Genomic DNA, 24,659 nt, shown 5'->3' with positions numbered 1-24,659 from the left:
TAACTCACTCAGAGCCTCAGGTACACGAGGACCAGCCATCGCCCTCCAGTCACCAGAGAGCCTTCCTGCTGGCGCTGGCCTCCAGATAGCAAACAGCTCGCCTGTGTTTGCAACAAAACCCCTCTTTATACAAATAAACAAACAAGTGAATGAAGGAAGGAAGGAACGAATCGCTCCAGCCCTGCCGAGAACAGCTCCGCAGGGAGCCGCGCTGAGGGGGGCGACTCCCGCCCGCGGCCAGGGCTGCGGCGCGCGCCCTCCCCGCCGGGCGGCGCCCGCCGGCGGTTAACGGCCGTTGGCCCGCTGGCCGCCCCCGCGGCCCGGGGCGCGGCTGCGGGGAAGCCCGCCTCAGGGGGCGGCCCGGCCGGGCTCCGGCCCCCCTCCGCGGCCGTGCGCGGCAAGGAGCTTCCGGGGTAAGCGGGAGGGCAGGCAGGGACGCAAGGCTGTGCCGCGGCGAGCTGCGGAGCGCGGCCGCCGGCGGGGTGAGTGCGGCAGCGGCTCCGCCCGCCTGAAATTTTCGTTTTCATCGGGAAGCTGGGTTTGTTCTGGAGAGAGCAGAGGCATGGCGGGGTTTCTTTCTTTCTTCCCCCCCCTCCCTTTCGCCCTGTCTTTCTGCAGTTGCTTCTTTTTGCCCGCTGGCGTTGCTTACTGCGCTGACCCCTATCTAATTCCAGCGTGGGATCCGAGGAAGGTCTTCTGCAGCTTCCTTGTTCTCCAGCCTGCCCCGAGGCGCCCCTCTCCCCGCTGCATGGCTGCGGGGCCTGGCCTTGATGGGAAGGAGCCGCACCTTAGGCATGGCCTCTTCAAGCATCCTGCCTCCACCTCCCTCCCCCACCCCGAAAAATGCAGGGAGCAAGAGGCTGTGATGATGGGGAATACCAGAGCTCCAGTCCCTCAGTTTCGCACCAGCTATTCCCAGAGGGACATGAGATTGGATGCCACTGTGGGAGCTGCTGCCCAGTAGGCCTGTGGCTATCAGGTTACCGCAAGGGCTGGAGGCACCCGAATCCACAGGGTGATGCCGTTCAGCCTAGGAAACAAGTTGTAGGTGTAGTAGGTGCTCAGGAGGATGAGTGAAGCCGGTTGTCAGTAATTTAATTCTGTAAATCTTTAATTACTGTCACAGCTAACTTCAAATTGTAAATGAAGCCTCTCTCCTTCAGAGAAGTTATTTAGTTCAAAGTGGTTTCAGTCCAGAGGAGGCATGTGCTGCAGACCCTTAGCATGCTGCTTCCCCCATGGAGTCAGGTGCTACCAGAGGTTCATCAGTGTGTGTCTCCCCTCTGGCTGTGTCAAAATGGGTGGACCTGGGGGGATCTTCTGAAGCAAAGCTGTGGTGGGGAGACTTCCACATATGCCAACTGCTAATCCACATCACGGTTTCTGAGGGAAGCATGTCTGGGAGTATGGGAGAGCTGCAGGTTGCTGTGGCCTGATCCCTTCATAGCAAAACCAGTAAGTGGAAAGATGTCACAGCATGTATCCTCTGTTTAATCTAGGAACAGCCTTTGGAAGGTCTTGTTTCTTCAGAACAGCTTTTCTCTCCATAAAGTCTGTTCTGAGCATAAGTGTCCACCATTAAGAATATATGCATCGAATTCATAACGACATGAGCATGCAGGGTCAGGTCATCCAGAAAGCTCTGCTCAAGCCTTGTCAGTGACCTGCAGAAAGGGGAGTGCTGCAGGCTAAATAGTTCGTTTAGCCTCTTGTTCGCAGCTTTACCTCTGATCTCTAAGGGTGTTGTGGCGGACAATGTAAAATCAGCTGACAAGCATTTGTTTATATTATGGAGGAGGGGGTTGTTATTCCATAAAAATGTGGTCATTCTACATCTTCTCTGTAAACACTTTGAGGAGAAAGGTGTCAATAGTTATCTTACTATTACTGAGCCACAGAGAAAGTGAGGATTCCCACTCCTAACCTTGTGTCTCAGTTGTTGAAATATTACATACAATTTGGTTAAAGGCACTGATTTTCAGGCAGGCAAAAAGTGAGTTGTCCTTTGTTCTATGAATTCTTACTTGTCATGTAAGCCCTACAAAAACTGCTGAGTGCTATCACTAATGCTATGCCATAGGTCAAAAGACCTTATTGCTAGTGGTTTGAGAGGAATCAGGATAGTAGGAAAATTCTTCTATTCAGGATACCTAAAGTGAACTTAAAATGCTAACAGACTCTAGTTGTACTGAACAGTAAGTGTAATTAAATTACTGTATTGTTTCAGATAGAACTGGAGAATTGCTTCCATCTAGGTTTTCTTTTTTGGAGTTCCAGGAGAAGAGAAACATAAGAAAAGTTGCTGCCTATAGCAAAGTTGTTAGCAAGAATTTTTCCTAGGTAGAAAATCATACATGCAAAAACTTGTTCTTTCCACCCACTTGTTTGACATAATGTGTCAGTAATGTGAATTAGGCATTAGTTTTGTATTTTGTAGCAACAGGCTACACTATGCACTGCCTTAAGGAAAAAGAAAACACAGAAACCTTCACTATTAGCTAGTATCTTGGAGTGTTTGGTGTTACCTATCAGCATTTAACTCAGCATTTTAATATTTATTGCTCTGGTTATAGGTGTGCGGTCTGTAACCTCAGGTTAGTTAGCAACCTATCCAGCTGATGTCTGTAGAGCATGACAGTCTTCAAGTTACATATACTGAAGTGTTCATGTACTATAACACTCTGTCTTTTGTGGTGCATGTTGCTGTGTTGCAGGCAATAAAATACAGCTTGAAATGGACTTTGATTTTTACCTTTTTATTACAACAGGAAATTACAATAATCTGTTGTCATGATGACTAAAAAATAATAGTTCTTTTTTTTTTAATCTGTTAGGTCAGTTCATTCTGCTGACTTCTGCCAGACACATTGTTAGGTGTAAAACACAGCCTGCACACTCACAAGGAAGCTGAAAATAATATTGAAGATAAACAGACTTAAAGAAGGTAAGAATTTATAATTCTCTCAGTGTGATGCTTAACTTCTGGCTCTTGTTTTTCTCTAAAGGCAAATAATTTTACTAGAGAAGTCAGAGGAGACTTTTTTTATTTAAACAAATTCTAAACAAAATGCTCACTGCCATATATGATCACCTCAAAAGATGTAATATATTTACTCACTGAAGAGCCTAATGAGACCAATGGGAACTGCTGTCTCTGTTGAAAGTATCGTACTGCAATACAGAAACAAATGAGAAATCCATTAAAACCCTCAAGTGCCCAATATGGGGTTCAAAATGTTTGTTCCAATGAATCAGTCTTTCAGTGAGATGATAATTTTCCAGCCTAATCATAGAATCATAGAACTGGTAAAGGTTGGAAGGGACCTCTGGAGATCATCCACTCTCTAACAGGTAGCCCATACAGGGATCAAACCTGCAACCTTGGCATTATTAGCCCCATACTCTAACCAGCTGAGCTAAACCTAACCCCAATCATGACTTAAACTGCATAGTTTATACTGAGAAATAGGAAAACGAAAATAATTTGTCAGTTTGGATTGAAGTAAATTTGAGGCATTCTTGTTTTGTATTTTGTCTTCCAGGTTCTGAACCATGGACAGCCTCAGTGCAGCAAATACCACTTTTGCACTCGACCTCTTAAGAAAGCTATGTGAAAACAACAGCACACAGAACCTGTTCTTTTCTCCTTTTAGTATTTCTTCTGCTCTGTCTATGATTTTGTTGGGTTCAAAAGGTAACACTGAAGCCCAGATAGCAAAGGTATGTCAAAGAAAAAGTATATCAGATTTGACATGAACATATGAACCACAAATCTGTCTTGTATAGTCTGGGACCTGCACTTATGCTAAATTGTCATTGTCATTCTGGCCTCAGTAAACAGGGCTCTTCCTTTTTTACTGCTTAAAAAGTACCTTTTATTTTTTAATTGGTATGTGTTTGTGTAGGTAGAGCTTCCTTCAGTATGCAATCAGGAAGTTCCTGGGTTTTTTTATTTTGTTTGTTTTTATGAGATAGTGGTGTTCCTTTTGAATGTTAGTAAGAGATACTGAGGTGAGGAGTGGAGGGAAGGGGGTAGGTTTTGTGTTTGTTTAGCTAGAGATGAGTCTCCTGCTACAAAAAATATTTTCTTCCACACTTTCCTCGGGAGCAGTATCAGACTACATTTTGAAAATGCAGCCAGACAGTTTCGAAAAAATAAGAAATCACCCCGTAAATACATCATGTCAGACACCCCAAAATTTGAAGAAATCAAGAAAAAAATCACCAGTCGCTTTTTTATTATTTGCCTCTGTTTTCACAATCCCAAATTCTAACGTGTGAGTACTTGAAATACCTGGAAGAAGAAAGTGGTATAGGGCTATGAGCACAGCTCTGAAGATGTGGATATGTAAGCCAAGATTCAGAACAGGGAAAAGCTGGATGGCCAATGAAAAGTAAAATTTATGATATTAGTATGTAAGCAAGTTACTACAACTAGAGTTAGTGAGTGTAGTGAACAGTGTACCAATGGTGTATTAGTAAGGCTTGCCCATGCATGCACGCAGACACATCAGTAACTGCAGTACTGCTTATCCCGTATTCACTTGGGGGCTGCCTACCTCCCCCTTCTTAGTGTGAAGTGCCTTCATCTAGATTGTATTTTGGCGTAGATCATTTTTACATTTACATTTGTAGTAATGGTAGCAGTGCTCAAAAAGAATGAGATGGGAGCTGAGACATTGTTTTAATGAGAGTTTAACTCCTTACCTGTGTTAACACTATAGTTACAGCACCCTATTTTTAACCTGTCATTTGAAGGGCTGGATCAGGTTTATGCCTATCCTTGTTTGCATCTAAGGGTTTGGATGAATTCCTTTGACGCTGCTACAAACAAATGTGAAAGCATCTGAAGTTTTGTTCTGTTTTTTTTTTTTTTCTTTTTTTTTCTGGGTTTTAACACAGTTGTTCTAGGTTTTCTAGGGTGGGGATTATAAATTCCCAGTTCTCCAATAAAAACCATATGCAGTATTAAGGAAAAGGCAAAATGGGTCTACACTTAGAATTCTCAAGAGGCTGGATGAATTTCTTAGAAAGTCATTGTTTAGATTTGACTTGTCTTTTGTTTATAAAGCATCGTTCTCTGCATTGTGATTTTAAAGCATTATATATATTAGTGGGCAGGAACATTCCCTTGTTTTCTGACAGTGTCTTGTTCAAAATGTGCACTGTACAGTTCTCAGATGTTGTAGTGTTCATATCATGACATTCTTTCCCAACAATTATAGTTTATTTTACTTTAACCATCCATTTGAGTGATTTAAAATGTCACCTTATTCCATCTCACTTCATTTGAATCTTGCATATGGATTTAAGGATTTTCATCAAATATTTAGGACTGATTGCAGCTAAGAAAATGTGCTCTACTACCTTGGTGTCAATTTAGAATAACTCTTTGGACCTCTGTGAATCATTTCAGATTTAAATCTATGTAGAAGAAGCAGAAGTAGAATTGTAAAATGTTGATGTAGAAGTCTTATCAGGATAAGCCAGATATCCCAAATACTTATCTTGGTTGCTGCAGATTTTATTTTGTTGAACTGAGTAAAATACATCCTGTGAGAATTTCAAATACTGGTCTGTGCACACCTTTCTCATAGATCAGAACTTTAGACAAATATAAGTCTGATGTTTTCTTTGACAGCTAGGGCAGTCCAGTGTCGTGGAAGCAATGAAACACTGCCTAATTTGCAACTGGCATTCAGAGAAGCCTTCTCAAATTGTCATCATACACTAAAGTATTTCTTTCTTTCCTTCAATTTTAATATAACTCAAGTAGAGGTTCTAATATTAATGAACAAGAATCCTGTATAAGTTTTAATATTCATTTATTTCGTAGATGTTTTTAAGTAATGAAAATACTACCTTTTCATGTAAAGATTTCAAGTCAAGCAACAGACACCCGTACTCATGAACATTTTCCTAGTAGAATTATGCCAAGTGTGGCATTTCAGGTACTGTAATTCATTTACTTCTTTAATAAAATAGGGCTGAGAGAGCACAGTGATAAAGACATTACAGAAAAAGGCCACTGACAGACAGACAGAATTGAGTATGTACCCATTTAGGAACACAAATAGCAGCAGAATTTTACTTTTACAGTTATTTGAAGGCATTGCGTAAGATGTTGCTTTCAACTCTGAGAAATGGGCTGTACAAAGGGCTATTGTTAGCACAGGAGAAAACAATAACTGTGCATTAGATGACTTTATTTAACATACCCAAGTAATGCCACTTGCATACTTTTCTATTTATACAATTGACAACATGAAATGCATAATCAGCTGTTTTTCTTCTTATGTGTACCTCTTTTTGCGTAGTGAAAGAGGAGGACAAACATGTTTTGTTTTCATTTAAATCTATGAAAGCGACAAGACTTTATGAAAAGCAAGTATGGTGAATGGAGTGGAAATTATAAAATTTATTTTATAAATACAGTAGTTTTTTGTGCTGGTGGTTTCATTACAGGTTCTCCAAAATTTTGTTTTTAAATGAATATCCCTTAATGCTTGGATAGAATGAAGGAAGCTGTATACCGCTGACCCTTCTGCACCTTAACTTACTACACTTACAACATCTGACTGTGCACACATCATTTGTAACTTGCATGATCAGCTGCACATAGGTAATGTGATGAAAAATCTGCTGCCCTCCATGGCTTGCTCTAGTCAGTTGAAGTCAATTTTTGATCTCAAAACTGGTAAAAATAATTGCACTCAACCAAGTGTTTTAGAGGTGACATAGACTCTGCAGAAATTGTTTGCCTTTCTACAGGTGCTTTCTTTGAGCAAAGCTGAAGATGTTCACAATGGGTATCAATTACTTCTTTCTGAAATTAACAATCCAGATACCAAGTATGTGCTCAGAACAGCTAACCGGTTATACGGAGAAAAGACATTTGAATTTCTTTCCGTAAGTAAACCTTAAATTTGTGGGGTTTTGAAGTATAAAATTCTCACTACACGTTCCCGTTGGAGAGCACATACAGGCATTGTATTTTACTTCACTAGTTCTTTCTAGACTGAGACCTACCAACCCAAAGACTGTCCTCAAAATGGCAGTATCTGAATTTGTTCAAGAAGCTCCTGTTTGATAGCCCTGTGATGGTGCAAAGCACTATAAAAACTGTCAGATTAAATGCACAGTTCACACATCTTTTGGCTATGGGCTAAGTATTTGATATCTCTCTTTTCATTTGATCATGTGTTAATGTGGTGAAAAGGAGAATTTTTATTGCAGTCTAGCATAAGCAGTATTTTATAGTTTGTCTTTTCTCTGTTATCCAGATAATACGCTAGAAAGGGCATATGATTTGTAATAGTTTCCATTTCAGAAGGTATAAAGAAGAATAATAGATACTGTGTCATGCATGTTCCTTTAGTCATTTCCCTAGAAATACATCTATGCGTTTTATTTTTATTTTCAGGGAGTGATGAAACCATGTAGGAATTTATGTCTTAAGAATTCTTGTAATGCTTTTTATTATTCAGGCTGGTACAATCCTGTTGCTTTTCCTAATTTGCAATCTTTTTTGTGTGAAAAAATGCTGTAAATTAGCACCAATCAAGAGTTTCAATCAAGCTTGCTTAAAATTGCCAAGATTAAACATTGAAAATTTGGATCTATATAATAAAGATCTAAATATATGAAATTGGAGACAAGGTATGTTTTTTCTCTGTATGAAAAATCACTGTTTCACCTCTGAACTAAAAGTGTTTTTGTTAGTCTGGGAGTTCTAACAACTAAGTTTATGTAGAAACAGGCTTACAGCATTGTGTGTTCTCTGACTGAAACCAAAAGAACTGGAATCATATCATCTCTCAGTTCAGTTTTATTGGACTCTCTAGCAGTGCCCTAGCCAAACCAGTTTGGCTTAGTAACATAAAAATGGAAGACAATTTGTAGTTTGATTAGTAGGTTAAAAAAAAAACAAAGAAGAAGAAGTAATAGGAGGGTGTCAGACAAAACTTTAATGGTGCTGTATGAAACTGAGGGAAGAGAGAGGGCAGATTTTCTCAGTGTGTTTAGGAATAGTCTGTGACTGAACATGAGTAAAATACATTGCTGAAATTCTGTGCTTAATGTTCATTGTAGTCATTTACAGAATCAAGTCAGAAATTCTATCATGCTGGACTAGAACAAACTGACTTTGTGCATTCTTCAGAGGATTCCAGAAAACAAATAAACGATTGGGTAGAAAAAAAGACTGAAGGTAAGTGTTTTGTAAAACACCATCTTGCACTTAAAGGCACTCAGGGCTTGGATAAACTGCTATTTCAAGATAAAATTTATTGGATTTTTAACAAATCCTGAGCTTTCACTATCAGATTGATACTATCTATCACATATACTGTATTTGTTAATAATTAGATACATGCCTAGTTGTTAAAATTTGTTTTCCTTCAAATGTATCTCAAAGGTAAAATTCAGAACCTGTTGGCTCAGGGGATTATTAATTCAATGACCAGACTTGTGTTGGTGAATGCCATCTATTTCAAAGGCAACTGGGAGAGCCAGTTCAACAAAGAGAAGACGGTGGAAATGCCATTTAAAATTAACAAGGTATGCTATGCTGAAATGGTGGCAGTACAATGTTACATGTAACTTGGAAGGAAAAATACATTTACACAGGGTTACCATAGGTAGACTGTAAGGAATTGCTTCTACTCTGTCCCTTTAGTATGAACATCCTCTTTGTTTATTTTCTGCTAATTTTTTCACATATTTTCTAAAACTTTTAGTATCAAAATTAAATTTTTATTCTGTTTCTTTTTTCTTATTACCTTTATTTTCTGTGCTTGAGAAAGGCAGTCCTATGTGTAGTTACAGAACTTAAAACAACTTCTGAAGAGAACATTGCTAAGTGAACCTGTCATGTAATTCTGTGGGAATCTACAAGGTGCTGGCAGAAGAAATTATAAATCATTTAGCCTCCATGGCCTGTAGTCCAGTACTTCTGCATACAGAACTCCCTCAAACCTGAAAATATTTACAAAGTCTGCCCCTTTCTCTGCCTTTTTTTACGTGGCTGAAAAGAGGGCAAAGCAGTTGCAATGCACAGCTTCATAAAGGCTTTAAGGGTTTACTTCCTTGTCAAAAATCTGAGCTTACTAATTCTTTTCTCACGTGAATGGCAACTCAAGAACAACTTCACAAAAGTCAGTGAACAATCATCAAGTGAACTTGACTATTTCAGCATGAAACTGGTGTGCATAAGAAAAGGATTGTACTTTTAGGCTGTAGGCAGAAGGAACATTTGTACATGTTCAGAAACTTCTGAATGCAATAGCCTTCTTCAGCGAAAATGCTTTTTCACTGCATTTTTACCATGGAATTGATGCAAAATAAATGGGGGAGTAACCGTTTCTTCAAAGACATCAGTACTGGACTTTTTCTCTTTTGGAAGTAAACCTATGCTATTCTAGAAAACTCAGCCATTATGATTAGTGGGCCAGGCCTGCTTCTTGGAGATTACCTCAAACTCTGGGTATGTTGCCAGATGTCATTAACAAGAACTGGTAATGTGACTCCCTCAGAAATTCACCTTCTTTAAACAAACACTGCAAAATTGAAACTGTTGTGCTCAATTTAAAACTATCCCTCCCTCAGTGGTGAAATACATCCAAGAATGTCTAAAGCTACTACTACAGTTTTTCAAATAGGGAATTTTGTAGCTTACTCCATACTATGTATACAGAACTTCAGAAACCAACAGACTGACTTGGTGCCTTGCATCTTACCCTATCACTATTGAGATACATATTGAAAAAGCTTTCAGAGTTGCAAAATTATCTCTGGGATATTCTCGCTTTGTTTCAGTGGGCTTTACTTTACTTTAAATTTTTGCATGATAATCTCATCAAGGTTACACAGGAAAACAATGGAACCCTTAACTGAAAAGGAAGACAATGAATTAAACAATAGTAACTGATGCTCTATGCAAAAAAAGAAAGGACCCAGTGGAGAATGAGAAGAAAATCTCTCCCTAATGTCCCTGTGATCTTTAAGGGCTCAAAATAGTGCCCTCATTTTGGGGGCATTTTTAGTGGCATGTTAAAATATTTTAATTCTGTTATTCGATAGCACATATAGCCACAAAAAAATGAAAATATCTAAATTAAAATTATTTTGTATCATATAAAGCAAGGAAGATAGGCCATGCTTCCTATCTACGCTGTTAAAAGGAATGCTAATTCTTGAGTATGTAAAAGCATGTTCTTGCCTCTTTACAGACACTTCACATATACTTCCACATTAACAATTAAAAAATAAATCTTAAGGATCCTTAGGTCTCATCCCTTGCTTTACTAAAAGCAGTGGCAGGGCTATACCCCACAGCATGTTCTAGTTCTCTGTACAGTCAAATTTTAAAAAGCTCTGAGTAACTGGATGCCAACCTCTTATTTTAAGACCAGCATACTAGCTTAGTATTAACTTGACATCACTTTATTTTTAGAATGAGAGTAAACCTGTGCAGATGATGTTCAAGAAAGATAAATTTAACATGACCTATAATGGGGACTTCCAGACCAAAATCCTTGAGCTCCCTTATGTTGATAATGAACTCAGCATGATCATCCTGCTCCCCGATGCAATCCAGGATGGATCCACTGGCTTGGAAAGTGTAAGTTGTTAAACTAAATGCAAAGACAGTTTGTATCATGCCAGAAAGGAGTTTGATATTGCATACAGACCTGCAAGTTGAATTCCAAATCTCTTGTGTCACTGGTGCCCAATACTGGCTGAAATGTCCAATATGCCCCATGTCCAAAGTGACTGGCCTAACTTGTGTCACTGCTGGTCAAGCTGTGTGCTGCCCCCTACTGAGAGCAAGACTCTGGAAGAAGGCATAACCCTCAATGGGAGTAGGAGTTAGCTATAGTTAAGGTGAAGGCGTAGTATAGTCCCCACCAAATGAGCAGGGGTTCTGAGAGGCTCTTAGGAAGTCCATGTAGGAAGTCCCTGACCCATAGATGTTCATTTCTGAACAGCTGGAAAGTTGTCTTTGGCCTACCATCTGGAAACAGGCTCACCAGAATCTCTAGGATCTCTTTTGTTCTGGAGATAACCAACCAAGGAATTCATTAATCATATAGTCCAGCATTGGCTGCACAGGGTATTGTGAGCAGGCCTTTTCATCAGGCCTGTCAACCTGAAGGATGACCTTTTCTTTGAGATAGAAGAGCTAGGTTCAATTTCTTTGGGACTTAGAAAACAAGGATTAGTTTTTCTGTAGCTTATGTAAAGTTTAGCATATGTAAAATAGGGTTTAACAATCTAACTTGTTTTGTAAAGCAAACTTAATGAGGAAGGGACTGATTCTTTCTGTATCTTATCACAAAAAGCATATGGGCCCCTGTAAGCAAGTCTAGATAAGACTTGCACTTTGAGCTTGAGAGCCTCTGAATTATGAAAAAGAAAGATACATGCATGCACCATTTAAACACATACAGTAGTCACCACTTTTGGCTTTGTGAATCTGTGACTCTTTTCTCATTTGAATTACATAACTTTTTTAAGCTGGAAAGGGAACTTACGTATGAGAAGCTGATGGAGTGGATTAATCCTGAAATGATGGACTACACAGAGGTGAAGGTGTCTTTACCCAGATTTAAACTGGAAGAAAATTATGATTTGAAACCCATTCTGAGCAGCATGGGAATGCCTGATGCGTTTGACTTGATGAAGGCAGACTTCTCAGGAATCTCATCTGGCAACGAGTTGGTGCTCTCTGAAGTGGTTCACAAGTCCTTCATAGAAGTCAACGAAGAAGGCACTGAAGCGGCAGCTGCCACAGCAGGAGTGATGATGCTGCGCTGTGCAATGATCGTTCCAGAATTTACTGCTGATCATCCCTTCTTCTTCTTCATCCGGCATAACAAAACTTCTAGCATTTTGTTCTGTGGCAGGTTTTGCTCTCCCTAAAAAGATGTCTTGGCAGAATAGCCACTATTACTCCAGGAAGTTTGTTTCTTCACAATACGATTGCTCTTTTGCACTAATTGCATTTTTCAGTAGTGCCTGAATCCACTTTTGTCATCTTCATCTCAAGCTTGAATAGAATAACAGAGCCACTTAGAAATGTATAGCAACTGCCATTAAAAACAACCCTTTTATCCAGTGTGCTTAAATACAGAGTTGTCTAACACCCTAAAGGCATAAAAACAACCTATTTGCTCAGTGAATGCTTCTGTCTGTGCTTGTGGTTGCTACTGCACTTCACTTTTTCTGGCCACTAGACAGTGAGTCAGAGAGTGATGTCTCATAGAAAAGGAAAAAATTAATTTCATTTCTGACTAAGTCGGAGCTTATTTCCCACCCTTGCCCCTTTTTTCTTTCGATTCCAGTCTTTTTTTCTTTTTCTTTCCCCCCAGACAGATCCTTAAAAATTTTCATGGGGCCAGGATCAGTGTTTTATTGCCATCTGACACTAAGGTTTATTAGCTATGTGTACATCACAGTCCTCTCATGGAGTAGGACAGATATCTCCATCATAACATAAAAAGCATGTAATTTAATAAAAGGCATACGAGGCCTATACAATATTTAAATGCCAAACCTTTATTTTTTATAGCTTTATCTTTTTTCCTATTCATGTTTTGTTTAACAAGCTTAGTAAATAATACCAAAGAATGAAATGATTTTCCAAATACAAGGTTTTTTTTAGCTGTTTCTGTTTCTGAAATAATAAAAGAACTAATTGTGAGTGCTATGGGACCTGCATTTCTCTTCCAGCTGTAAATAGTGCAACTTTTTTTTAACTGTATTGTGAAGAAAACTATTCTGAATGGTTGACAAAGCTTCCCTGTAGGTGGTTAAGAACTCATTGTTTAATGTCAGATTTCCTGAATACAGTAAAATCTAGGTATTGGATTGCCATGAAGTTAGACGTGGGTCTTAACCTAAACAGCCTGTGGAGCATGGAGGTCCTAAGACAAGCATTGGTTTCTGCGCAGGACTCTAAGGGTGCGTATGTTTTTGTGCACAACTCCAAAACAAACCATGGCTCCCTGATCATGATCCAAATAGTGCTAATTGCTGGTCTTAACTCATGATAATGCATGACAATTCAGCTGTCTCAGAGGGGAAGAAGATTGGAGCATTATTTGGAGGAATAATATTAAAAAAACTAGCCGACATGATGCGAGTCACATGGTTAAGCTAAACAGCTGGTACTGCACACCCTAAGACACAACAGGCAAGACTGCTTTTCCCAAACAGTAGCCTTTAAAACAGAGTGGCTGTATGGGTGGGGTGTCCTGGCTGGCCAAATCAAGCAGTAGTGAAGGAAAAAAATCAAACCAAAGAAAAAAAAGCCTCCCTCTTGTTTCTTTCTTTACTTTTTCTGTAAAAAACAAAGTAAACGACCAGCAACCTAAAGTTGAGTTTAACAGGCCTGATAAGAGCGAAGGGGCTATGCTGGGCACCCACTGTGAGCTTCCTGCTGGACCAAGCACGTCTTGGCCCATTTGCGTGCTGGGATTTTCATTTTTTTTCAGTTTTCGGTCTGTCAGGCTCCCGACCCCGCTGTGCCTTCGGTGCTGGCGAGCGGGGCACTCGAGCCTCCCCTCCCGCGGGCCGCGCCGCCACCGCGCCGCTCCGCCCGCCCCGGGCGATCCCGCGGCGGTGCGCGCGATGCGGCGCTGCCCTCCCCTCTCCCCGCCCCGGGGCGGCCCGGCGGCGCAGCGGGCGCTCCCGCGCCGCGCCGCGCCGCGCCGTGCCGTGCCGCACCGCGCCGGGCAGGTAGGCTGCAGGCGCCTGCGCTGGGGCTCCGCGGGCGGGAGGGGAGCGCGCAGGGGGCCCTGTCGGGGTGATTTCTACGGGAATGGGCCGACAGAGGGGTGTAAGGGGTCTGTCGCCCCCACCCCCTGTTGCCTACCCGCCGCGGAGCTGTCTGTGCGGCCACTGCTTGGGCAGCTGTTCTGGTGGTGGCGAGGGGTAAAACACTGGGTTTCAGTGAAATGCCTAGAAATTGTGTGTGTGTGTGTGTGTGCCTGCCTATGTGTTTAAAAGCAGAAAATAATGCTTCTGGTTTTAAAGCGTGTCTCTTCTAGCAGGGAGATACATAGAGGTTGGTTGCAAAGATAGCAGCCTTTTTCCTGTCAGGCGACTGACAGATAATATTTTAGATTGCCTGCAGATAGGCCATACCAGCAATAATGACATCTCAGTGCAAACTCCTTCCAGTGGCTGGGTGCAGACCACAGTAACGATGCTACTGTGGTGTCCTTCCTGGTTTATAAAGGCAGATGCACAAGTGTGAATGTCTAAAATAAAACCTTGCAAGGAAAGAAGCTAGAAACAGCCACGTGTGAAAGTCTCACTGCAAGCAGAGAAAAGTAGACATCTTAGTTGGGCAAGCAGTTAGATTTTGCTCTGTAGACCCGTACTGACTGAAAGGCAGAGCTCAGAGGGTTGTGATCAGTGGCATAAGGTCTAGTTGAATGCCGGCAGCTATTGGTGTCCCCCTGTGGTCATTACTGGGTCCAGGGTTGTTCAACTTACTCACCAGTGACCTGGATGAAGGAACAGAGTGCACCCTCAAAAAGTTTGCTGGTGATCTGAAACTGGGAGAAGTGGCCAATACACTAGAAGGCTGTGCTGACATTCAGAGTGACCTCAATAGGCTGGAGAGATGGGCAAAGGGAAACTCATGAGGTTCAATAAAGGGAAGTGCGGAGTCCTGCACCTAGGGAGGGATAACCCCATGCACCAGTACAGGCTGGGGGTTGCAGAGAATGGTCTAGGAATCCTGGGGGACAACAAGGTGACCATGAGCCAGCAATGTGCCCATGTAGCCAAGAACGCCAATGGTATTCTAGGCTACATTAGGAAGAGCATTGCCAGCAGGTCGAGGAAGGTGGTCCTTCCCCTCTACTCAGCTGTGGTGAGGCCGCATCTGGAGTGTAGTGTCCCATTCTGGGCTCCCCAGGACAAGAGAGACATGGAGCTGCTGGAGAGAATGCAGTGAAGGGCCACCAAGATGATGAAGGAACTGGAGCATCTCTCATATGTGGAAAGGGTGAGAGAGGTGAGAGAGCTCAGACTGTTCAGCCTGTAGAGAAGCCTGAGGTGGGATCTTATCAGTGTGTCTGAAGAGAGGGTGTAAAGAGATGGGGCCAGACTCTTTCAAGTGGTGCCCAGCAATAGGACAAGCAGCAACATGCACAAACTGAAATACAGGACGTTCTGTCTGAACATAAGGAAAAACTTCTTCACTGTAAGGGTGACTGAGCACTGCAACAGGCTGCCCAGAGAGGTTGTGGAGTCTCCGTCACTGGAGATATTAAAAACCCGCCTGGACAGGATCCTGGGCAGTGTGCTGTAGGTGACTCTGTTTGAGCAGGGGGGGGTTGGACTAGAAGATCTCCAGAGGTCCCTTCTGACTGTTCTGTGATGCTGTCTCCAACCTTTCCATAGATTCTTGCAGCACAGACCCAGCCCTCACAATATCCACTCCACTTCCAAGTACCTGGTAGTGAGGCTCTCACCAACATGAATCTGTGCTCTGGTTGTGCCATATCAGCCCCAAAGCTTTGCCTGGTCTGTGTTTCACTTCTGCTTTCACTAGCAGTTACAGTAATCCAAAGCCTAGGCTCTCTGTCCATACATTTAGAATCTACACATAATCCTGTTAAGATTCACTTGCGTTTTCACCCTGATCCAGTGTGTTGGTAGCTTGGGTTTTTCTCAACAAACTGGTGTAGTGGAAATAGTGGTGTTTTACACATGTGGCATGGTTTGTTCATTGAAGGCAGACAGCTTGCAGAAAGGTGTTTACATCTCCCTTATTACCTAGCAGTTACTAGCGATAGCCTCCATATAGGATGCAAGCAGTATGATTGAGCTGTCTTGAGTATGTTGGGTTTGTGGAATTCAAAGATTAATTTACAATTCTGCCAGTACACATGCTTCCAATTTCAAAGTAGAAGGCAAGGAATTTTTTTGAAATAATGTCTCTAAAGTTAGTGTGACTGTGATTGCACTGATTTTTTTTGAAGAAGAAGATAATGCATTGACAGTAATATTCTTGTTATTCCTGTTCTCACATGCACATTTTCTTAATCCCATCTTTACTGTATGACTCACTAAGCATTGAATTGTAGAGTATTTCTTAGAGTCCTTACTGAATGTTTTATTTTTCAGCTGTAACCATGGAGAACTTGAGTAATGCAAACAGCAGATTTGCACTCGACCTGTTTATGAGGGTTAATGAGACCAACCCAACAGGAAACATTTTCTTCTCTCCTGTCAGTATTTCTGCTGCTCTGGCTATGGTCCTTTTGGGGGCCAAAGGTAATACAGAGGCTCAGGTGCTGAAGGTTAGCAAAATGTTTTCGATTCTGTTTTATATTTTATTACATTAAAATTCTAAGCTTTAGAAGAGAGAAAATGAAAGAATGGCAAAATATGAAAATACTTTGTCATGCTCATTGAGTCTTCCTTGGCCTGTTTCCTGCCATTGTATTATACTGCCTGCCCTGCTTCAAAGCCCTCTTTCCCTCTTTGCCATGCCCCTTGTTTCTTGTTTAATTTCACTTATTAAGTTGTTATTAAAGTGAAGTGTTTCACTAGTCAATCAGTCTCAGTTTAAACTGACTGGAGTTTATAGCTCCAAGGCCTTGTTAGTTGTCAGACATTTCCATAAAGAGCTGTTGTTTTGTAATACTTAGTGAATGGTTTAGTAATGGTACACTTATTAAAGTGTTTTGTAAGAAATACAAAAACAATAATAAACTTTTAAATTTAAAGTATGATAACTATGTTAATAGATGACAATGTTATCTTAGTCCCAGGCCCCAAGTTTTGGTAAATGATGGGATTGACCTTTGATACAGGAAAGCATTCATATTTATGGTACATATTAACATGTTCTTAAGTTCTTGGGGAGTTAGCCATAATGATAACATCAGATATATTTCAAATATGTATCTTTAATATGTTCTTTATATTCTCTGTCATATAGGTTTGCTTTGATGAGGCAGTTGCCATTGGCAAGACCTTTAAATATTTAAGACTGCAGTAAGGCATAGTTTAAAAAAAACAAAATAGTTTAACGTGTTCTCTTTGGGTTTTGCGGTGAACTCAGTTCATCAGCCCTTCCACATTCAACAGCCTGGTTGAAATCTGGAGCAGATAGCATCTGTATTTTAGATTATTTTTTTCTAAGAGTCGAGGATTTCACAGCACTGATTACAAAATGCAAAAATCTTGTACAAGGAAGTGTACCATTACTAAGCCTGAGGCCTCCTGCCTGAGCAGAGCTCGGTCACTACTGCTTTTCGTTTTGTTAGGCTGCTGCCAACCAGTGTGAAGGAGTATACGAGAATTCTGTTTGCAGTGATCATGGTGTATTTGTCTATGAATAATTTCACCTTTGTATTTTGCACTTTAGGAGGAACTGTTTCATACTATTATGCACTGCTGTGCTTATTGAATAGGACAATAAAATTATTTTCTCATTACTTTGCAAAACAGACTTTGCACATACATTCCCTATAATCAAACTGACAGCCCCACCCAGGATCAACCTATTGAGAGCAGAGATAATACAAAAAGCTTTGAAAAAAATATGCATTTGAACACAATGATCCTCAGTAATGCATGTTCTCATACCACAATACTTAGAAAAATATAGCTTTTGAGAAGGCAGTGCCTGATAACTGTCCAGGGCTGTATGCAATCATATAGAAATTTGTTTCTGTGGTTATAATTCTATTGCAGGGTGCCTCAGTGCGGTTCTTGCTCAACTGTTCCTATGTACACAACCTCAGTTAATGTGGGCAGTATGACCAGACCAAAACCCAGTTAGATAAAATGAAGGTTTTTCCTTTGTATTCAGTGTGTATTCCACACAAGTCTTCTGTATTGAGAAATATGATTCAAATTTGAATGTAGATGTCCCTGCCTTGGTTTTATCTTCTCTGTCAATGAAGTCTGATAGCTTTTGTAGTCATGTCAGTAATCCTTGGCTAGCCAGCTCGCCTCTGGGAAAGAAGGTACCGGTAAAGAGAAACTGCAGTAATGCATTTGATTTTAAGATTATACAGTTGTATATGAAAACAGTTGTATTTTCATTAAATCATAGAAGATAATGATTTCAAGCTATTTTAGGAGCTCATATTCCTTGAGTGCTCACATAAGCCCTATGTTAGGCTTCATTGTATGTTGTGAAAGCAAAAACTGAGGTTCTCTTGGGCCAAAGGGAGAAGCAAGAAAGCTGAAATGTCCTTATGGCACTTGCCTTTTCAGTTTCCCATGTGGGAATGAGTCCTAGTGCCCAGTGGTCCATGGAGGGGATGCATGCTGGCACTTCTCAGATAGGACTCTTTGGATTATAATCAATGGCTTCAACTGTGTCTAAATATAAACCAGTAGCTTAATACAAGTGACTGACACAGGCAACCGAAAACTAAAAGCCAGTTTAAGTCATTCTTAGACTTACTGAAATCTCTAAAAACTTCTGACCTCTTTTTGACTTTCCTTTTATCAGCCTAGCTACCTGACTGTTCAGAGACATGCTGTAGATACTGTATGCTCTATAAAGACTAGATTAGCAGCAGTTGGTTCATTTTTTCTATTTCAGACACTTCATTTTGACAAGGTTGAAGATATTCATTCAAGATTTCAGACTCTGACTATGGATATTAACCACAGTGATGCTCCCTATCTCTTACGGCTTGCCAATCGGCTCTTTGGAGAGAAGTCCTACAGCTTTTTGCCGGTATGTTTACGCAGAATGTAATTGTGTGGTTGAGCCCTGCGGGAAGTTTTGAAACCAGTCATCAGTTTCTTTCCTATCTCCAGAACGTACTATGGCACAAAACCCCCACTAGAACGGGTCTAAATGTAAAAATTGTAACTTTTGGCTCTCCTTTAGTAAGGTGTGCAACTCACATGTTCCTGATTTATTTAAAAATGCATTTTCAGCCATTTGAATGTTTATAAAGTAAAAATATTTCTAGGCATATTTGTAAATGTTACTGAGCAGTTGACAGAAGTATTACATATGTGCATACTCATGCCTACATCTGTGGGCACCTGCGCATGTCACCCAAAGGAATGCCTTTTCTTCACTTACTCAGTTCTGCTGCTTTGGGGCTCAAGAGAATAAGTGGTTGCCTCAGTTCTTAGCAGAAAATAACTACCATAACATCCCAAGGCAAGGCGGCTATTTATAACCCTCTTCAGCACCTTCTGGGAATTTCTTGTGGTGTATAGGCCATGCTGTGGCCTGTTTCAGCAGAATGAGGGAGTGAAACACCTGTAGCAAGCACTGCGTCACAGGTACACCTGGCCGATGTCCCAGGAGGCTTGCTCTGACACAGACAGAAAGCAGACAGTGCAGTGGTAGGGCCCCACTCTGGGTGGGTGATAAACTGACCTGGACATTATTGGCATCATAAAGACATGGTTTTTTATCTATGTGCAATGAAATCTATATTGTTTCAAAATCTAGGATTTCCTGACTAATACTCGGAAATCATATGGAGCTGATTTGGCTGCAGTTGATTTTCTTCAGGCTTATGATGAAGCCCGAAAGCAAATTAACCAGTGGGTAGAGAAGAAAACTGAAGGTAAGCTAGCTAAACTGAAAGTAAGCTTTCGTTAATGAAGTAAGTGGCAGTGTTTCATGGCTTGGGAATGGGAATAGGTTTTATTTTCTGCTACCTTTAAAGCAGTTTCATTTTACCCTGAGATATTCAATTGCTTGATTGACACAGCAAGATAGTTAAAGACTTACATATTTCCATTTTTGCACATTATGGCAAATAAATGCAGAATAGGTACCTAAACATAGGTTTATACTCATGAGTTAGGGACTTTGTTTCAGGTAGTCTGGTCAATGCTATATATATTTCTAAATCCAATGATCTTAAATTTAGGTATTCTCTAGTTCTTGTGTAGTTGGTTGCACATACCATAAAAAAATTTGACTGTCAAGTTATGCGCTGGTGCTTCTGCAGCTTGGACCCCGCTGGCTTGTTTTCAGATCGATAGCGAGAACCAAATCACCAGAGACTGAAAGTCACCTACGACAGATTACACTTTCATCAAATTACTGTACATCTAAAGTTATAATAATGTGTACTATTAAAAAGTGTAGTGAAGTAAAAAGACTGGTCCTGGAGTGTACACTTTTTTATCAGAGGACTGGATTTTTATATGTCTGGTATTTCTATGGCATCAGGGATGTTTTATATGTAGCCAACATATAAGCTTTTGTAACTTTTTTTCCCCTCTCCCTCTGAAGGTAAAATTCCTAATCTGCTGTCTGAAGGCTCAGTTAATAACATGACCAGGCTTGTACTGGTGAATGCTATTTATTTCAAAGGGAACTGGGCAAAGAAATTTAAAGAAGCCAATACTGCAGACATGCCATTTTGGTTAAATAAGGTAAAATGGAGATACCTTGATAGTGTATATCTAATGGAAATGTCAAATAATATGGATCCTAATTTGAAGCTTTATTTAGAAATAAGATTTAAAAAACAAATATAAATGGAAATGATTTCGTGAATGTTTTCAGTTCAGCTGAAAGAATTTTTATACGGATTTTAGTATTTTTCTGTGTTCAGCAAGCTCTTTATTCTCAAAGTATTTATTGGAATGGCATCAGGAATACTTCTCATACATAGACTAGGAACCTGACTATGTTGAGCAGAATTTATCTGTCTCTGAGCTGCTGTGCCTGTTTGCAATGCCAATTTAGCAAGTGATTAGACATTTTGGTTGAGCCTCATTTTCTTGCTCTGTATTCTGCTTATGCCAACAGCTTTACAAGGTATTGTATACATCTGCTGAACCGAGTTGATCTTCATTGACTTTAACACACTTCTTTGTTGGTAGAACAAAACCTGGCTTTGCTGGTCATTTTTGCTGGTAGAACAAAAGGCACAGCAAAGTCAAATAAAGGCACGGCAAATCAAAGAAATTCTGTCCCAGTTTTTGCAGTGATTGGGCTAGAGAACCAAAAGAGAACTAAACATAATAAATCAGCATTTATATCATTTTGCCTTCAATAAACTATTAAATGTGCAATCAGAAATTTGATAAAGAGGGTCTTAGAATTGCCTGATGTAATGGGGGGGGGGGATTTTGCAAGATTCATTTTAATCTTAGTCATTAACAACATACATAAAGACGTGATTTTTTACTTAACTGTTTCCTATCACTTCTCAAAATTAGTATTTTCTTAACTGCTATTTTCTCTACCTTTCAACTACCCAGAATGAAAGAAAGACAGTGAAAATGATGTACCAGAAAGAGAAATTTCGTGTGGGGTACATCTCTGAAATTAACACCCGTATTTTAGAGCTGCCCTATGATGGACAAGAACTTAGTATGATCATCTTGTTACCTGATAACATTGAAGACAACTCTACTGGGCTGCAGAAGGTGACCCTTCTAAGCTTATGCTGTTATTTAATAGATGAGTTCTGCCATTCAAAATTAAAGCCTTAATGAATGTCTCAGAGCCCCATATCTAGCAAGCATATTTTTAGACAATGTTGTTCTACAAATACGGCCATAAAAAAAAAATACATGCATGCACTGCATCAGGAAGAGAGGTTGTGTTCTGGTTTTGTAGCTTGCTTTCATGTGGTTTTTGACTTGCAAACAGAACCATGAGGGAGATAACAGAAAGAAAGTTAACTATGAGACTTAACTTTCTTAAACTTTGAAAATCTTATTTTCTTAGCTTTAAATAGCTGAGGCTATTTACCATTAAATGACCAGGAACACATTAGCTTTTTTGTGATCTCTGATAATTTCCTTTGCTATTGGCTTTTGATTATATAATTCCATTTAGCTAGATGAAACAGTAGGAATAACATTTTAGTTGCCAGCCATTCTCTACACTGCAGAAAGAAGTAAACGTCCATGTTAGGCAAATACTGCACTGACTTCACTAAATTTTAATAACATTAATTTGATCTACATAATACTAATAATGATACGGGTATGGTCATTTTTGTATAGATAATTCCTAGTTGAATAGTGCTCTATAAAGTAGTTTAAATGTTACTAGAATTGAAATATTTCTACAATAGTGATATTTGATGATCTCTGTGCTTGTAATTCTAGCTGGAAAAGCAGCTCACCTTTGAGAAGCTCCAGGAATGGACACATCCACATCACCTGTATTCCACTGATGTTAATGTGTATTTGCCGAAATTTAAGCTAGAAGAAAGCTATGACCTTAAATCGGATTTATCTGCTATGGGCTTGTTGGATGTATTTGACAGCAGCAAGGCTGACTTGTCAGGAATGTCAGAGGCATGTGACCTCTTTCTGTCTAAAATTGTCCACAAGGCTTTTGTGGAAGTGAATGAGGAAGGTACAGAAGCTGCAGCTGCCACTGCTGGCATTGCTATGCTCTGTGTGGTTATGGAAGAGGATTTCAATGCTGATCATCCTTTCATTTTCTTCATCCGCCACAACCCAACACAAAGCATACTTTTCCTTGGCAGATATACTTCTCCATAAAAGAGAATCTATTATATGCTGCCCAGTTCCTGCTGCGATCAATGAAAGCGTTGCTCCTAAATAAGCTGGATTTTGGAGTAGAAACTTACTGCTCCTGTCCATGAGTTCTTAATAACTTTCACTGAGATTCTGCAGTTCCTATTTACACATTCCCAGTGAAAATGATGAGTATTTTTTTTTTTGTGAGTCTTTCCCCTTTTCTTACAGAGCATCTTTAATCACTAGGAAAATTTTAACTGTAGGCAGAGGAAAACTTTTGAAACTGGACTAGAAATGGAAATGCTTTTGGACATTTAAGGCACAGTATCACTCCATATGAGTTCTTGTGCAGGTTACTGTAAGTAAACACTTACTGTGTTTACTCTTCAGTAAGTGACAGCCCCCTAGATCACCACTGACTGATCCAGTCTGTCATTGTCCATGTGTGCTAGAATGTGCTTGCAAAGCTATTCCTTCCCTAAAGCCTTGCTCCTGACAGGTATTTTAATAAAATACTTCTCTGCACCAAAAGGCATGCTCCCCAACAGCTGAGTTTGCCTAGTTCTCTCTTGGAATAGAAGGTCAGATAGCATTTGTTTAGAGACATCTATTATTAGAGAAAGGATTAAGCTATTTAAACAGAAGTAACCCCTTCTAGTCATGAGCTCAAAAACTTACTGCTTTTGAATGATAAGGAGGATAAGACATGAGTAGTATCTTTAGGGGGAACGTCTTGAGAGTTTTTAAATTTATAGTTTGATACTATGATAGTTTCTGAAAATGTGTGAAAACTTTGCCAAGGCTCAGAAGGTGGCAGAGGTTTTAGGTGCCGTTAGATACCTCTCTGCAAGTTCAGAAGTTTTCAACATGGCCTAGATTCCTTTCCACAGCCACTGTGATCCTCCTAAAACCTTTACAGCTTCCCAGCAGGAGACGATCTTCAGCAGCTACCTGATGTGTCACTGCATGCAGAAGTATGCCACATTTACTGAGCTTGGACTTCCACTATCTCTCTGTACGCTAGTGGTGCCTTACACCTGGGAGCCCCTGTGACTGTGTACTGTACTTATTTCTGTTCGTTATTTGCCTGTCATGTATATCCTGACTTTCATTCCTAATGCTTACTTGTACACACTGAGTTGGGCACAATCATTTATTTAATTGTGAACTGTATAATAATTTTGTCTTTAAAGTACAAATAAAGACTTTTTGTTAAACCTGTGTTTTAAACAAGTAAATGTCTGCATACAATTTGGTATTTCAAAGTACAAAAATAACTGTTTAAAGGATAACTCCAAGGAAAGCCACTGGTTCCGTGTGATCAACTGTATGAGGTTTAGAATTAGTGAGAATACAGAAAAACAGCCTGGTCATAGGGGAACAGATCATGGGATCTGAACAGATTTCTGCTGTGAACCATCCACTTCCCCTGTAAATTTAACAGCTCCATCTGTTAGCACTTAAAGGGGAAGGGAGAGAATAAGAACTTATGTTAAATGACTTGTTTGGTCCTTACATTATAAAATGTGTTTCAGTGTGTTACTGATAGCAAATTTCAAAGGCTGTGGTCAATCTGTGAAGGAGTGTACTGCAGGGTACAGATTTGAGTGCAAACTTTTCTGTGCGGAATGATTTGAAAAGCCAGCACGTTGTGCGTAAGTCTTTGGAGAAACAGATTACTTATACAGCCTTGTGTCAAAAATTGGAATTATTTTTTCCAGGTTTCTGAGCCTTCACCTTCAGCCTTTTGGCAAAACTCTGTCAACATTGACTTTTTTATGACTAAATAAGGATTAAGAATTTGGTAGTATACATCCTTACCTTTATATACTTAAACTTGGTCAACACTTGAAAGATGCATCATGTCTAAAGTTTGATCAGGGGATCAGAAGAAATCTAAAGCTACACTGCTGTGTACCTTTACATAAACCTAATTTACCTCTTCACTACAAACAAAAAGTAGAGTTGCACTTTTTTATCTATACTAATATAAGTGAAGTAGTACATTTTCTCAGGTTTTAAGATGCAAAATATAAAACTGAACTCTATCAGATTACTGAAGTAATTTGACTCTGATAAATACCACAGCTTTGAACTATTATGTAAGGTTTTATGAAGGGATTCATGTTTTTATTACTCTGGTTTCAGTTATTTGTAATTGAAAATTAAATTGAAATGAATAATTTGGTTTT

General features: G+C 40.0%; 2 protein-coding genes and 1 long non-coding RNA gene across 5 annotated transcripts; 2 read left to right on the top strand and 1 right to left on the bottom strand.

Annotated features, from left to right (window-relative positions):
- Nucleotides 1–400: 400 nt before the first annotated feature.
- On the top strand, nucleotides 401–12,703 carry LOC134137272 (serpin B6-like). Of its 2 annotated transcripts, none has more exons than XM_062570049.1 (8): nucleotides 401–482; nucleotides 2,835–2,944; nucleotides 3,543–3,720; nucleotides 6,772–6,909; nucleotides 8,092–8,209; nucleotides 8,417–8,559; nucleotides 10,454–10,621; nucleotides 11,518–12,703. In XM_062570049.1, the coding sequence occupies exons 3-8, from the start codon at nucleotides 3,553–3,555 to the stop codon at nucleotides 11,920–11,922; spliced, it is 1,140 nt and encodes a 379-aa protein (XP_062426033.1). In that variant the 5' UTR covers nucleotides 401–482; nucleotides 2,835–2,944; nucleotides 3,543–3,552; the 3' UTR covers nucleotides 11,923–12,703. The 2 variants fall into 2 exon arrangements, with proteins under 2 accessions (XP_062426033.1, XP_062426032.1); XM_062570048.1 differs by lacking the exon at nucleotides 401–482 and adding an exon at nucleotides 1,435–1,455.
- On the bottom strand, nucleotides 5,809–22,249 carry LOC134137273 (uncharacterized). Its single transcript, XR_009957653.1, has 2 exons — nucleotides 22,104–22,249; nucleotides 5,809–12,049 (listed from the first exon to the last, which is right to left on the bottom strand). It is a non-coding gene; the product is annotated as an uncharacterized LOC134137273 (long non-coding RNA).
- SERPINB1 (serpin family B member 1) lies at nucleotides 12,775–23,624 on the top strand. 2 transcript variants are annotated; one of them, XM_062570046.1, is made up of 7 exons: nucleotides 12,775–12,963; nucleotides 16,144–16,293; nucleotides 18,584–18,721; nucleotides 19,457–19,574; nucleotides 20,252–20,394; nucleotides 21,229–21,396; nucleotides 22,087–23,624. In XM_062570046.1, the coding sequence occupies exons 2-7, from the start codon at nucleotides 16,210–16,212 to the stop codon at nucleotides 22,486–22,488; spliced, it is 1,053 nt and encodes a 350-aa protein (XP_062426030.1). In that variant the 5' UTR covers nucleotides 12,775–12,963; nucleotides 16,144–16,209; the 3' UTR covers nucleotides 22,489–23,624. The 2 variants fall into 2 exon arrangements, with proteins under 2 accessions (XP_062426030.1, XP_062426029.1); XM_062570045.1 differs by having other exon boundaries at nucleotides 16,144–16,319.
- Nucleotides 23,625–24,659: the final 1,035 nt, after the last annotated feature.

Source organism: Rhea pennata, chromosome 2 (genome assembly GCF_028389875.1).
Source record: "Rhea pennata isolate bPtePen1 chromosome 2, bPtePen1.pri, whole genome shotgun sequence".
NCBI lineage: Eukaryota > Metazoa > Chordata > Aves > Rheiformes > Rheidae > Rhea > Rhea pennata.
The sequence above is the reverse complement of the archived record's forward strand: the minus strand, read 5'-3'. Positions and strand labels throughout refer to the sequence as shown.